This window comes from Triturus cristatus, chromosome 8, assembly GCF_964204655.1.
Source record: "Triturus cristatus chromosome 8, aTriCri1.1, whole genome shotgun sequence".
In the NCBI taxonomy this organism is placed as follows: Eukaryota; Metazoa; Chordata; class Amphibia; order Caudata; family Salamandridae; genus Triturus; species Triturus cristatus.
Genome location: NC_140591.1, coordinates 1,520,594,236 through 1,520,610,690, shown reverse-complemented (window position 1 = coordinate 1,520,610,690; position 16,455 = coordinate 1,520,594,236). Strand labels below are relative to the sequence as shown.

General features: G+C 45.7%; 1 protein-coding gene across 1 annotated transcript in view; it reads left to right on the top strand.

Annotated features, from left to right (window-relative positions):
- The window catches only part of POLD3 (DNA polymerase delta 3, accessory subunit), a 176,663-nt gene extending 161,743 nt beyond the window's left edge, over positions 1–14,920 (top strand). Inside the window, exons 11-12 of the mRNA XM_085623362.1 lie at positions 10,376–10,454; positions 13,873–14,920. Coding sequence (XP_085479488.1) covers positions 10,376–10,454; positions 13,873–14,066 — 273 coding nt within the window. The 3' untranslated portion in view covers positions 14,067–14,920. The remainder of the gene's footprint in view (positions 1–10,375; positions 10,455–13,872) is intronic.
- Positions 14,921–16,455: the final 1,535 nt, after the last annotated feature.

Sequence of the window (16,455 nt, the reverse complement as noted above, 5' to 3'; positions counted from 1 at the left end):
CATCTTCTTCAGCCTCTGAACCGCTGCTACCCTTTGATGCCTTAACGGAGCCTATAATAGAAGTTTGGCAGAAGCCTTTGTCTGCTCCTGCAGTTTCTCATTCCATCTCAAGAAGGTACAGGCCTGCTCCTGGGGATACAGCTTTCCTGTCTTCGCATCCATCACCGGAAAGCTTGGTGGTCCAGACTTCTTGTTCGAAGCAGTCTTCTGGTTCTTTCCCTACCATACCTGGTGATAGGGATTCTAAAAAAGATGGAGCAGGCAGAAAAGAAGGTGTTCTCTTCTGCTAGTATGGATCTGAAGTCCACTAATGCAACCTGTCTTCTTAGGAGGTATATCCATGTTTTGATGGACTTAGTCAAGCAGCTAGCTCCAAAGTTGCCTGAAGAGGATCAAAATAATTTCTTGGAGACCCTTTCTGATTCTCAAGCTGCGGCCTGTTAGGTGATACAATCTGGTCTGGACACTGCTGACTCTGAGGCTCATGTGATGGGGTCTTCTGTGGTGATAAGAAGACAAGCCTGGCTTAGATCGTCTGGATTTTCTCCTGAGGATCAAGCGACTTTGGTGGATTTGCCCTTTGATGGGTCAAGACTATTTGGGTCAAAGGCTAATTCTGCCTTACAGCATTTTAAGGATAGCAGGGCTACTGCAAAGTCTCTGGGCCTCCAGGTGCAGTCCAGAGGATACAGCTACAAGCGGTATCGTGGTTTCAGAAGAGGTACTTCCTTTCGTGGCCACCAGCAGACTCAACAGGGCCAGCAGCAGAACCCTTTGTACACATCGTACAGAGAGAAGAATAAAGGGCGTCTTAGGGGAGCCTCTCAGCAGCAATCCTCCTCCACTTCTACTCCCGCCACCGTTGGTACTTCAGGAAAGCAGTTCTAGCTCCCCCATCTTAGAACATGTTGGTCCGGTAGGGGGTCAGGTGTCACACTTTATACAAGATGGTTGGTTCTAGTCAGCTCACCAGAACCACCAATAGGTCCTAAAAATAGCCCACCTGGATAAAACCTGACTCACCATAGCGAGTGGGCAAGTAGATTTCTTGAGACTGACGCAAAATCTTCATCCCTACTCTGAATGGAAGTTTAAATCCTATTAAAGAGACAAAGGCAGCAATTGTAAATTGACTTCTTCTCTGCAGGTCCTCTAGTAGCAAATAATAAATGACAGAAAATATTTTAAAATGGATGAGAACAAGCTCCACATTAAAACTCCACAGACTTTCTGAGCTTACCCGATTGATGAGGTCATACCCAGCTCCTCAAAAGTGAGTCAGGCCTTTTGTCCTAATCCCTTGCCTGACATCATTCATCCTCCTCTTCTTTATGGAGAAAACACAGAAGATCGCAGAACAATGTAATGATTATACAAACGGTAAAACATTTAAACCAACCATGAACATAATGGTGCCAAGAACTGGATCCCCAGACTTGATCCCCTAGGATCACACTACAAGAGAAAAACATCCATATGTGAGAGGCTAGAAACAAAATAATATTAACCTCCTCACTTATGGTAGAAATCTAAGACTCTTCTCACAGTAGTGAGGCAGATTTTTAGTTATTTAGGCTCGTTATGACTAGTTCAGAACCTGTACCTCACTTACTGTGATGCATGAGGTATCGACTTGTCAATAAAGTTGTAAAAGTAGATTCATAAGACCAGTCTGCCGCTCTAATAACATTTCCTTACCTCCCAGAAGATAAAAAAAGCCCTCTGATTCCAAAGAATTCTTCTCGAATGAGCTCCTAACGTTTATGTATGAATTAATTGCCACTCCCTTTAAGCCCTAATCCCATCTTGCCAAGGTGAATGAAAATACATTTGTATGGCTTCTTGAAAGCAATCACAAGTTGAGAATCCAAAGGCGGTCTGAAAACACAAATCTGTGCTTCCTAACAATGGCAACATTTAACCTCCCATAATGTGGCATCATTAGGAAATCTTGTATACAATGTAGCGGTCGAAAAAAAAATTGTACGTCTGATGAGATAGAAAGGTATTTCATAGGGAAGAATACTCTGCCTACATCTAAATCCTTTGCATCTGAAACCATTTGAAAGGACAACAGACATAAAAGAATGGTTCACCTTTAACTAAAGTATGACCAGCTTCCGCATCATACCTATAACTGTTCAAATTGTAAGCCTTAGTCCCATAAAGTGAAACTCAAAGGTTAAGTACCTCTCCTGTAGAAGCACCATCAATAAATGTGCCATTCCACACACCCAGATTGAGCATTAGTGTGAATAGATTGAACCTTGAAATATGCGTGACTAGGAGAAATTCATGCAAAGACTAGGGACATCCCAGGAACCCCTGAAAATTTGCTGAGCTGTCAGCGGTAGGTGACCCTCAAGTACCAGCTTATGAGAGGAGCCCTCTGGGTCCAGTACCAGCTGTCAAAAAGTTAGACATTAGTGCGACCATTGCACTCTGTCCTTCCTGACATGGATTAGAGATCGAAGAATCATGAAAAATGAGGAAATGCATAAACCTGATTGTCTACCTACGGTTGGAGAAAAGCAAGAGTGCCCACTCCCGACAGCCTGGTTAAGGCTATGGACCAATACTTCCTTGAAAACGAGGGGTCGGTGTCGTCCGCAATGTCCCTGTGGGAAGCCTTTAAAACCGTAATCCGCGGACACGCCCTCTCCCAGATAGTGGTGGCTAAGAAGCTCAAGAGTGAGGCAGTGGTGAAGCTGGAGACTGACATCTCGGGGCTGGAGTCGGCCTTGGAGACGGGTGTCACTCCGGACGGGCTCCATGCCCTCAGCCTGAAACAGTTTGAATACAGGTCTCTTGTCACTGACGCTGCCAAAACGATGTATAGGGAGCAGCAGGGTCGATTGTATGATGCCGGGGACAAGGCGGGAAAGTTGATTGCGTGGCTGGATAAGAAGGAGAGAGTGAATCGTGTGGTCCCGGAGCTGTGTGTCTCGGATGGAGTGTGTGTGACTGAGCCTGGTGAGATTGTGGAATGTTTCGCTGACCACCTCCGGGCCGTGTACTCCCCGGTGACTGATAGGGATGAAGAAGACTCTCGCCTTCTGCTGAGGGATATTGCTTTGCCCGGCCTGTCCGTCGAAGACCGTGAGCAGCTGGACACCCCCTTGTCTGTAGATGAAATTGCAACTGCGATTCGGTCCCTTCGTTCGGGCAAGGCGATGGGTCCCAACGGGCTGCCTATTGAATTATATAAGTTGCGCCCGGATAAACTCGCGCCCTTCCTCCGTCGTATGTTTCAGGAGTCCCTTGAGGCAGGCTCCCTTCCTGACGACCAGCGTCTGGCTACGATAGTCGTGATCCCCAAGGACGGTAAGCCACGAGATCGCTGTGCCTCCTACAGGCCTATTTCACTGCTAAATGCGGAGCCTAAAATCCTGGCTAAAGTCCTTGCCAATCGTTTGTTGAGCGTCATCTGCGATTTGATTCATCCTGATCAATGCGGCTTCATCCCTCACCGTAACACCGCTCTTAACTTGCGGCGTCTTCACGGCGCCCTCGCCAGGGCGGAGTACCTCTCCGAACCAGCCGTGCTGGTTTCTTTAGACGCCACGATGGCCTTTGACACCATTGAGTGGCCATTCCTCTGGGCTGTCTTGACCAAATTCGGCTTTGGGGAGGGATTTCTTGGCTGGGTGAAGCTTCTTTACACGGGACCCGTGGCTCAGGTGGTAGTTAATGGGCGGGTCTCTCGGCCCTTCGCTCTCGGTAGGGGTACGAGGCAGGGGTGCCCGTTGTCCCCTCTGCTCTTTGCTCTTGCCTTGGAGCCGCTCGCTGCTTGGCTCCGCTGGGAGCCCTCGATCAGAGGGATCCGGTGGGCCCCGGGCTTCGAGGATCGGGTCTCGTTGTATGCGGACGATATTCTCCTGTATCTCACCTCGCCGCGGCAGTCGCTTAATGTTCTCTTTGATGTTCTGACTTCCTTTGGGAGAAATTCGGGTCTAACGATCAACTGGTCTAAATCCTGTGTCTATCCTATCTCCGGTGACCCTCCTCTCTTGCCGCCTCGGCTTCCGATCCAATTATCTCTGTCCGGCTTTAAATACTTGGGAATATACGTCTCGATGGACCCGGTGGCTCGCTATGAGCAGAATCTCCTGCTTCCACTTCGGCGTCTGAGGGAAGACACGGCTCGGTGGTGTAAGCTGCCCTTGTCCCCGCTGGGTCGGGCAGCACTGTTTAAAATGATGTCCCTTCCCAGATTTCTCTATGCACTTCAGAACTCCTTCGATGTTATTCCTGTGTCCTACTTTCGGGAGGTGGAGAGCCTGCAGAGGAGACTGGTGTGGGACGGACGGACGCGTATCGCTCTGGCAAAGCTTACTCTCCCCTGGTACGACGGGGGCATCGCGCTTCCCGACATTCGCAGGTATTATTGGGCCTCACAGCTATCGGCCATTAATCATGCCACGTATGCGCCTGGCTTGAATCCGGCGTATGAGATGGATAAATTCCTGCTTCCCGGCGGAAACTATAACAGGGCACTTTACTCCAGCTCGGCTGGACGGACCCTTACGGGCCCTACTAAGATTGCGGTACGGATCTGGAAGGCGGCCAATGTAGCCTTGGGCTGGAGTGAGCGATTAACATGTGCCACTCCTCTGTTTGCCTCCGACCGCCTGGGAAGCCTCTGGACAACGAAGGGGTTTGAACGTTGGGACACGATTGGTATTAGTAGAGTGGGAGACTTATGGATTAAGGGTGCGGTTAAAACATTCGCGGCGCTCCAGAGCGAATACTAACTTACGGAAAGGGAGTTCTTCCGCTACGCCCAGATTCGGCATGCCCTGCTCTCTGTTTTTGGGGAGGGGACCAAGATCCCGGCTTCTTCGCCCCTCGAGGACCGCATACTCGATGGTCATGTCCCCGACAGTACTATCTCATTAATTTATAAAAAACTTATCAATAATCGGGCTGACCTCTTGGTGTGCCTCCGGGAGGCGTGGACGGGGGATGGGGTGGAACTGGACGACGAGGACTGGCAGTCCGCACTGTCGTCCCCCAAGGAAGTGGCCATTCCAGCCCGTCTCCGCCTGGTCCAACTCAAGATTCTCCACCGGGTGTATGTGACGGGTCCCCGTTTGGTCTCGATGGGATTTTCTGAAGACGGGCTCTGTAAGCGGGGATGTGGACTCAGAGCCACCTTTCTCCATATCCTTTGGGAGTGTCGCGAGGTGGCGGAATACTGGCGCCGGGTTCATGTGGTCATGGGACAAGTCACCGGGGTTGTGCTGCTGCCGGAGGTACGTCGCTGTGTCCTGAATGTGTGGGAGCCCAATGATTATAACGCGGCTCAGACTCGGTGGGCGGCCCTGGGGAACATGATTGCCAAGAGAGATATAGCGCAGCTTTGGGGTTCCCAGCGGCCTCCCACCGTGTCCGTATGGAAGGAGAACATGGACTGGTGCATGTTCAGGGAGAAGACTGTGTATGTGGCTCGTGGTAAACCGGGGGCATGGGGTAGAATCTGGGGGCAATGGAACGCGTATCGTGGGGGTATCTGTATTCCCCCCCTAGTGGACACCGATATTGCTTTGTTCCCCTGACCCTTGATGGTTCCTTGCGACTTTTGGAATAACCGAATATAGACGTTCCTCTCCCGTGACCCCCCCCCCCCCCGACCTATCAGTACTCCTTCCTCTTGATAGCTATTTGAAGGTCTGAAGTAGAGTCCCCCGGATGTAGCCTGACCCACATTTTTTGCCCTTACGCCTCGCCTTTTTTTTTTTTTTTTTTTTTTTATTTGTTATTTATGTTAAACCTATGTATCCTGCTTCCCTAGGACTATCCGGAGCCATGTACGGGGCGGGGCCCCGGGAGTCGACTACTGCCTTAACATCTGTATGATCCTTTCTGAATCTAGCGGCCGGCCCTGGTGGTTGTAGGCCCATGCTTGTAATTGATTTATTGTTCAATAAAATTTTCAAAAAAAAAAAAAGAGTGCCCACTCCTAGACCCATGGGCAATTGAAGAATCTGGGAATTGTTTAATATCGACGCAAGGCAATGAGATATACCATTGCAGCTCCCACAAGTTTTTGAGGCATTAGAAAACAGTCTGATCCAAATCCCAGTGCACAGGTCCTGAAGATTCCTGGTTTGATATCCCTTGAAGATATTAAATTTGTGCAATTAAACCGCTTTCTAAACAGAAATACCTCAAATCCCGGGTTAAATCCCCGGGGACTCTTCGATCATGCATCACCAACTTTTGTATGTATCTGACTGTCTAAATGCTTTCTATTCACAATACCGAAATGGCTTTTCCGTGAACCAGACGTTTCACTGAGGAGGAACGAAAAAGCAGTTCTGTTCAATTTGTCAGTCTTTCTTCTGTTGCTCATTTTACTCCTGTAACCACTTGTCCATATCTGGGCCCTTTCCTAGCTTGCAATTGTCTGACTTCAACATGGTATCTGGAGCTTGATCTGAAATAGATTTTTCATTCTAAGTTTCCATTTAGGAGACCCACCAACCCACTCCTTACTTGCATCTGGAAAAAAAAGAAAGTAATGGCATGTAAGGAAGGCCTTTTCTCAACTGAAGTGCTTTGAATCTCCGAAAGGCCCTGCACTGCTGGGGTTGGAGTTGAATTGTTTCTGAAAATAGTCACATTCCTGGCTAATCTCTGGGACAGATGATCAAACTTCAGCACTCCACATATCTTCCTTTTTACACTCTAGATACTCTAGCTATTTCATCTCAGAAGAAAAGGGTGTGCATTTACTGATCCACCAAGAAGCAGATTAGCTGAATGTTTGGAGATGGAACTAGAATCCACTGCTTGTGACTGATGACAAACTCCAACTACTGAAGAACTGACATAGGCATCTGCATTTTACCCATTGGCCTCAGCCTGTCTGTGGCATGAACAGAATGTCAGCCTTGTACACTATCACGTAAATCCCCCTTCATCTTAACAGACCCACTATCAGTTTGAGGAGCTTGGTGTCAAGCACCATGTTGCTACAGAGAGACATATGGAAGAGAGATGACTTAGAACTTTTCTTGACCCCAAACAAGCTGGAGGAACTTCGATGTGAAGGCCACGTTGAAGACTAAAGATAAGCATCCTCTAGGTTTAACTTGACCACCCAATCTGCTTCTAATAAGGAACCCCCAAGTAGTGAATGCCTGTCATCTTGAAGCATCTGCTTAAGACAAAATTATTCAACAACCTAAGATTGATGACAGGATGTCTCCTTCCTAAATTGAACTAAGACTGCTGATAAACCCAGGGACTTGTAGAGGCACCCTCTCTGTAGCCCTTAGGGACATGTTGGCACACCATGACATGGGCTGTTTGAGATGAAACCAAGGCCTTTGATGAACCTACTACCATGACTGAAAATAAAATTCTGTTCAGCAACTCTGCACAGCTTCAAGTATCTGTTACTGAGATGTTAGAATTTCCCCCTGATGGAGAAAGTGGGTATGTTTGTTTGCTAAGTTGGGTAAGAACTATTTATTTGAATAGCACAAAATTATTCTTGACCCTTCTGGTATCTGCTCCTCCATGAGTGCCTCGATGATGTAGGTAAATCGGCTCCTCTAGGTAGTACTGGGTAGACCTCTACATGCTCTGTTATAAGGGGCCAGAGGAAGGGGCTCCATATCAGCAGTCCTTGGCTAAAAACATAGGGATAAAACTTTACTTAAGATTCTCTTTGTTTCATCGAGCGAGGTAAACGTTTGTGGGTATGTGGAAATGTCTTTAATAAATTCCCACCAAACAGAAGGTAATTGGCATCGGACCGCATGGAAACACACAGCCCTCTTGCTCCAACCAAGAATTGTGGGCTAAATCCAAGACTGGCCAGATTCATCCGCCGACTCCACTCCATATATACCGAGTTAAAAGCCAAGGAATATCTAGAAGCTTATTCCGACATATTCAAAATGGTGTGTTTATCCCTTCCGTTAGTATCCTACCCTTCTGCGCCAAAGAGGTTACCATGCCCAGATCTAAAGCAGCATTTCTAATAGCTTTGTGGGTGAAATAGTACGAGGGGACGCTGACCTTAATGTGCTCCTTTTAGCCTTGCCTGTGAAGATTGAACCCAATGGCTGATCATTCATTGGGAGTCAATTCCACCTAAAAAGAGTCTGGATAGTGTTTGGGTCAAACGAGGTGCACCTAGAGTATCCAGACTAATGTTCGCATTGGGACCTATCCTAGGAAGAGTAGCTAAAATATCTTAGCCACGAAAAAGTAATCTTAATACAAAAGTGGATGATCCACATTTTAAAGAGAAATCCCCCGTGTTTAGGAGGCCTGGATGACAACGCATCCTTTGACTTCTCTTGCACTTAATACATCAGGTGTGCCATCCCCGATATCTTTGACCAGAAACGGTCTGTGTCAAATTACTAAATCGCCTGAGTCCTGTGCTTTTTGTGCCTGACATTTCTTGCCACTCTGGACAGCAGAGGAATGCTCACCCAACTGCTGTCTGAAATGTTAACCTCTTGACCTACACGTCCTTCTCAAAGACAAGGAAGCAAAAGAACAGTTAACTTGGCAAAGGACATCACTGGGGAACTCTAAATTGCATCATTGATTGCCTTCATTGCCCCATTAATAGCTGATTGTAGTGTAGAAAATAGGCCTCAGCTAGGCCTACCAGTGCAAGGGGTTCGCCCTTCTCTGCACAGAGTCCTCAGACTATTAGAAAGAAGTTGGCACAGAAACTGAAATAGAAAATACATAGTTTATTAAACCTCAGGAGGTGGAACCACATTCACCCAGCACCCTGTGGTGCTGAATGAAGGTAGCACCCAGAGTAGAAGAACCATGGGTCTTTTATACCCACACAGGGGCTCAGGAAAAGGACGATGCAAGCATACATGAGAAGAGTTACATACATAGATGGTCATACAGAAATGCACTGTCAATAGCAAGGGAGGAGCTAGCCGTTGCTGACTCTGGTAGAAACAACCTGATAGTTACAGACTAAAAACAGATGCATGGACAGTTAGATATTCCTGCGCATGTGCAGGGTAGCAGAGTCTAAGTATAGCCAGTCCTTTAAACAGAGCACAAGGGAAGACAAAATGGCTGCCAGAAATACAAAATGGATTCCACAAAATGTACAGGATAGCCTGTAAATACCAGATGGATTCTGCTAACGCTAATTTAATCGCAGCCAATTTACGACAGTAGTACAGACTACATTGTAACTTGAAAATCACTGGAATCAGTGTTAAGCTGCTGCACCACATCCCCCACCTCCCCAGGAAAGACTTGGGAGGAACAGGCCCAGCCCACCCTCTCACCTTCCAAACTGCTTGTGCAGAACTCTCTCACCTGTGCCTTCCACAAGCCACACGGGAGATAGACAACCAATACTAAATAAACCCAAATTACAGTAAAATATTTAATAATTTTGTAAATATGAACACTAAACTCAGAGCACAAAAATCGCCAATGTACTCCCAGAAAATGCAAGATCCTTTGTGTGCTCATAAATACCGATGGAAGAGCCTGGCCATATCTTAAAATGAGGATCCCCATAATTGTGGCAGTTCATCCTCGGCTCGTCCCTTGAAAGGGACAGAACCATGCTCTCCGAGTTAGTTATGCCCATGAACGCCAGTGAAGCAGCAGTGGGCGGATCAACGCTCTGCAGCAAATATAGGAGGCTGGCACCAAAAAAGCAACCCCGTGAACAGCACAATAATGTGACTCCATCTCTGCTCGACTCTGAAATGCACATTTAATGAAAAAGGGAAACGTCAAAACAAATATATAGCACAAAAGATTCTGGCAAAACGCATGAATATGAAGCCTTCCAAGCCACCCAGTGACCCTCCCCCTCCTGTACTCCCTGACCCCCCACCCCCTGTTATGGGCGATATGAGGGCATGCAGAGGTCGCCCACAGCCCCCAGTAGCTCCTGGTGCACTGTAGATATCGCAGCCCTAAAAAAGAAGCAAACAGGACACAATGACATATCTCCAATGTGCAATAAAATGCAAATGCACCGAGCATGCGCATACTTATAATGGAAAATATTGACGCTATTTGAACAACAAAATGAGACGGTGTACTTATCTTGTGGAAAGTAGCAAAGGCCAACAGAAATGTGGGCGGCGAGGTCCTATGAAGTGAGGTCTGCTTCTGGACTGGAGTGTATGTCCTCCTCATCATCATCATCTCAAACTGCTTTCAGTAATTTTTAATTAGGGATTCTACCATTAATGGCTATTAGTTCACGCACCGATGACGTGAAAGGCTTCATCGCTAACACTTCCTCCTAAATATTGATTGTGTGAATATTGTCTGCATTCACTTACTTCTGTATATGTAAATGCTGAATTTAAACTGTTTCTTAAAGCTGATGTCTTTGAAATAAACACTCTAGGCACAAACCACTGGAAAGAAGAGAAAGCGGAGGCGGGTGCTCAAGTCGCACACTTTCATGGACGAGGAAGGATGCATTGGTGAGGAAATGTATATATTTGTTTTTAATGTTCACGCTTTGCATTTGGGTATTTGAGGTAACATTGATATGATTTTAATTCCGTTTCTGAACAAATAATGCAGTAAAAGTACCCTGAAATTAAAACTAACTCATAAAAACCTTTATGCAGTTCTGAATGTGACAATTACTGAGTTCCCATTCCATTCTGGATGATGGTGCAAAGACAAACTGAGGGGAAGAGCACACAGCCAGCTTCAAGAGGCACTGTTGGTGCATCAGAAATGAGCATTCATCTCTTTGTTCTCACTTTGTTTGGGTATGGCCTAGTTGCAGACTTTTCAAATGGTCGAGCTATTTCAAGACAATGGGGGGAAAAACGAGCCACTGTTGGTGAAAAAAATCTAGTTGGGGAAATGATGCAATAAAGGTCTGTACAGACAGATGACCCTAACTCTGGCATACAATGTTTGTCTGCCACGAAAATGTGTTAATGAAGTACGTCCTATCACAGTACGGTTTCAAGCCTTTTTATACATACCAGTGTCTCTTGTCACCCCTCTTCCAAAGGCACTAAGTTCATTCAGTGTGCCAAGATTTCCGCCTGCCATTCACCTGAGCTCCCTCCGAACAATCTGAGGAGGCAGTTTTAGAAAGGGCAGAAATTGCCATTGCGCAATCTATTCTGAGCTCTTGGGCAGGATAAATGAGGGGTAAGTCACAGGAGAAATTGAAAGTGCAGCCTACCTTTACTAGTCACCACCTCCCTACCAGTGAGAGTGCAGGAAGGGATCCCCTTCTGCACAACCCAAGTTGACTCTCTTATTTCCATGTTTGCGTTGTCGGCACTGTGCTGCTGATAGCATTATTATTTATAGTACACTTTAGGCGTTCGTCTCTATGTGCTGGTGATCATGTTGCCTGCAGCTCAGTGGTGAGTCGGCCAAAAAGATAGGTTTTCAAAGCTGACCTGAATGTTCTTATCTTCCGCCAACCAACGTTTTGTAGCCGAGCCAGCATTTCTCCAATTAGTTAATATATCACAGCCTCTGAAGTATTACATTTAGGTTGGTTCCACCCCGGCATAATGTGGTCCCATAGGCAAGCCATTGCCACATTACCCAATTGGATAAAGCAACATACAGTCAGTATTGCCTCTATAGGTTAAAGCTCTTCTCCAGGCCCGTTCCATATTAACCCATAAATGCACCTTAGCAAGACCAGCATTGCAGGTCTACTACTGTGCTGCTGTGTCCTCCCTTCCCGCTCCTCCAGTCACTATAGTCCCCCTTGATCATATGTACCTGCTCACCCTCACACATGGGTGTTGGGACTGTGCCACAAAGAGAAGAGCGAGCTGCTAAACCATCTCTCTGTCCATGGTGTACACTGTGCCACAGGCTCCGCCTGCAGCCTTTGTTTCCACTCCGTATAATCTTGGCCCCGTCCACTGTACAGTCTGCTCAGTACATGTACAGAGATATGCTGTATATCTGCCCATGCAATTATTGCAAGCCATTTGGCAGATGAGGTTGGGGGTACCAGGAAATCCACCAGTGCTCAAACCAGCCCACCTCGAGCACTTCGCCATTCTTGGACTGCTTATATGTAGGCACAATTGTGATCTTCAGTCTGTTCCTAAGACTCCTCTGGTATGCTTTCACCCCCTTTAGATCATAACATTTACTGCACTTGCACTGTTCAACTTACCCAGTTCCAACCCTGTTTCCACTCCAGATATGCAGCATTAACTAGCTGTCTACTACCCAAAATAGAGACAAGCTGCACACCCTATTCTATATAGTTATCCATGACCTAGCAAATCTTATTTGTCTTGCATCATCTGGTTGCAACACTCTGACCTCCACCACATCCTCACCACCCTACACTGGAATCCCATGCTACTGGACCTAGGAGTACCCTGTACCTCCCTCCCAGCTTGCAAGACGGTCCTCAATGCCCATTGTATTGTGTACTTGTATTGTTAGTTATTGGAAATGTATGCATTGCCAGAACTCTTAAAGCTGCATAGCGCCCATACAGCAGACAAAGAAAGAAGGTTCCAATAGCATAAATAGCATATAAATCACACAATGAAGTAATGAGCTGATAAGCTAGAATATTACATTAAAAATATAATACTTGAAAGCAACTGATGCTACATGGCCAAGGGAACGCCACTATCAGCCATCCTGTCCTTTTGGTAGTCCTTTCCTTCCCACCACTCCAAACTCCAATTCTCTCTTCACACCACCTGCCTTACTTCCATGCACTGTTTGCTGATGACCAACATTTTTAGTCTAGTTGCCAAATTAGTGCAAATATTGCTCTGCCCAGAAACCAATGATCATGCTTTTTCTTTTGGACTATGAGATCTTCTCTCCTCTGTTCTTTCCTTGCATAGTGGCCAATGTGCAGTATCGCTGTGTTTGTTAAAGCTACACACTCAGATCTGCTGTTGGTTAAATGTAGCTTCCTAATTCCCTGGACTACTCTTCAACCAGTTCTGCTGCTGGTGGTCTTCAGATGTTCTCTTTGCTCCACCTTTTGGTGCGGCTGTGTCTCTGCCCCCAGTCCCATCGCCTGCACCCTGATTCCTCAGTATCATTCAGGCTGTTTCCTCCACCTCCCTCAAACAGAGGCCACGCCGGTAGATGAGGACACAATGGAGTTGAAGAACAGGGGTGATTGTCGCGGAAGAAGGTGTGCAGATAAAAACTAGATGGCACAGGTGATCAATCCTAATGAGAGGATGCACACGCCTGAATTTTAAAGAATAGATTCCTAAATTAAAATTAGATTATTGATCCAAAAAAACAATGAACAACACATTATAAAGATGTAAAATGAGTAAGAAATGCATCCAAATTCGAAAACAAAATTCATTTAAAGAAAACAAATTTAACATTGGGCTGTGACTTACAGCACTGTTAAGAATATATTATGCATGCGGTACTAAGACCACTGCTGGTTATCACCGTGATTCCTGTCCTGATTAGGCAAGACTGTAATTAACAAAGGGCCTCTTTTCGAAGTCGGCGGAGAGGAACACTGCTTCACAAATGTGACGCATATCCCGTCCACCCTATTACGATCACATTCTGTCCTATGGGCATCGTAATATGGCGGAAGGGATATCAGTCACATTTGTGACGGAGTATTCCCTCCACCAACTTCTAAATGAGGCCCTGTGTCATTTGTTTTGAAGGAATTTAAAACTCTTATAGAGTGTGTGTTCTCACTTCCATGAACTGCAGTGTTCAATGCTTTTCAGTATTTCCACCTCCAGGGCTTGCCCATTTCACCTGGAGAGCGGGTGGCTGGATACATAAGCAAGCTTCATTGGTTCAGTGGCAAGGTGATATAGTAAGACCCCTCTCCATGAAGTTGCCATGCTAGTAATTGGGAAGCGATTAACCACGTCTTTATTTTACTTTTAGTGACTGAAAAGAGGTATGAAACTGAGTCCTGCACAGACAGTGAAAGTGAATCAGCAAAGCCGAAGCCTGCAGCACCTAAAAAGTCTGCTCCTCCTGCTGCCAAGCCGGAGCCCAAAGCTTCCAAGAAGGCTGCTGCGGCTTCCAGCAGAGGAGGGAAGCAGGCCTCCATCATGGGCTTCTTTCATAAGAAATGAGCCTGACCATCTAGCACTGCCCCATGGATCATCCTGAGAAGATGTTGCTTCCTCTTCCATCCGCCTGGGCGAGGGTACGAGTCAGATGAGAGCAATGAAGACGGTGTTGGATATCTTGCTTACCGTGTAAGCAAGCACTCTCATATATGGACAATTTTTTCATGCTATCAAGGTTTTTATCGTTCCAAGTTTGTTTTGTAATCTTCTTTTGTGTTTTTTCATGACATGAAAAGATCATCAGTTGGAGTAAATGTATTGCTGGCTATCAGCTTGCAGAAAAGACTTCTAGTGACTCTCTGTAGGCAGTGTTCTGAATCTAATTGCTGTCTGCGTTCCACTGAAAGATATGCTCATGGATACTGAAGCTAATTCGTTCTAAAGGCGGCCGCCTGTTATAGCTGGGTGTTATTCCGTTCTGTGTGAGTGTTTGTGCGCTCCACTGCTTGACCGGATAAAGCTATGCCAAAGCAATGGCATCCCACTCTCTGTAAACCAATCACATGGAGATGCTGGCAAGTTCATTTCTGATAGACCTCAGATTCAATGTTCTCGCATTACGTAAAGTTGTAGAAATGGATTTAAAACTAACTCCGCAATGTGTTTATAAGGGAGGAGATGGGGCTTGGCTGAATATGTACAGTATGAATTGTGTTTGCTGGATAACGTCCGTTCACTTTAACACAGAGTAAACCATTCTCTAGTCCAGCCCCTCTGGAAATTAAGCTATTACACTGACAAAAGCAAAGGAAAGTATTTTTCATTACAAATGTTGCTCCAAGATTGTTTAAAGGGAACACAGACTTGAATATATCACAAAAAGCTATAAATAAACATTTTCTTTATTGTAGAAAAAAGTGTGCATTGTATAATATTGTGGTTGTGAAAAGCTCTACTGTTGTCTCGCCAGATCACCTGCACCCCCTCTGCTATGCAATAGTGTCAAAGGTCAACTAAATCCCTGATTTGGATCCCTCTTGTATTTAAGTTATTCCTCAAGTTCTCAGAATGGACTTAAGTAAATAGAATAAAACAGGAATTATATGTCTTAACCAGGGAAGGTATCATATAGAATAGCTGTTATAATGCAAAGGAAACAATGTAATACAAAAATAACCATAATCTTTAGTCATTATGATGTCCCTTGCATGAAGGTCCAACAAAACGAATTAACTGATCCATACAAATAAAAGACGAGCATTACCAAAGCCAATAAAGTCTGGCTTTAATGCATGCAGCTTAGCATATTTGAGCAGGATGCACAGGAGAGAGCCTGCAGGAGCACACATGGAGGCCTATCATAAATAAGTCCTTCAGGGCGTTCAATGCAAGCATTTGAGTGGAGGCGGATGGATACACCCAAACAGCCAATAGTATTAGGTGAGAGATTACTCCACTGGGTTAAGTAAGACCTCATTGGCATAGTCTCAAGTCACTTGCTGAAAGAGACTGATTGAAGAAAACCAATGGTTGATGGGAACGATAAATATATATTATTAGCAACAGGCCTGTTTGCCAGCTGTGCTGTCAAAGGCCAGACCTTAAAAAATATCAATTAATTGGCAAACTAGAATCTCACAGCTGTCAGCAATGGAGCTCAAAGATCATTAAAAAAGCTTTCTGAAACTCTAACTTGCATCGATTTCAGTGGCTTTTGATGGCTCCCTTATAGCACCCAGGCATATCACTCTCACAACTCAGACCGCCAAAAAGATCGGACGTAGATTAAGGAAGGTTACTGCAGATATTTGAAGTGTGGAGTATATGAGTTAGTTATCAGAAACTATTAACTTCCAGTTTACAACCATTACACATTACATGTGTAATAGTTTAGCCTCCGATGCATATTAATGCCGCTCACATGCAGGGCTGCCAAGATTTGGAAGAGTTATGACTTGAGTATGCTAAGATTTAGTGGCATATGCTCGGTAAACGTTCATAAATCCCCAATTTGCTATAAAATACAGTGTAGGTTTCGCAAGCACATGTTTAGACTCGAATAGTAAGTTCAACATCCCCTTGCGCATACTGTGCAAACTCTTATGCACCGGTGAAGCTCAAATGCCTCTCCCTACGTACAAGTAGGGCCTCAATGCCCAATGCATTGACACCATATCCAGGTGTCCCCTCAAATGGCCAATGTACCCTCCATGTGCAGGTTTAGCATCAAATGAGAAATGCAGCTGTGTTACATGCATGTTGGCCTCAAGTGCCTAGAAATCCTTTCGCCTGTGCCAGATTTGCCTCAAGTGGAAGACGTAGGTTACCTTCCAGCATCAAACGCTCTGTGCAGCTCTTCTTGTGCAGGCTTATCTTCAAATGCCCAGTGCAGGGTTATTTACTTTAAAAATTCTGTCTCAAAAGCGCAGTGCAGCTCCTTGTATAGGTTTAG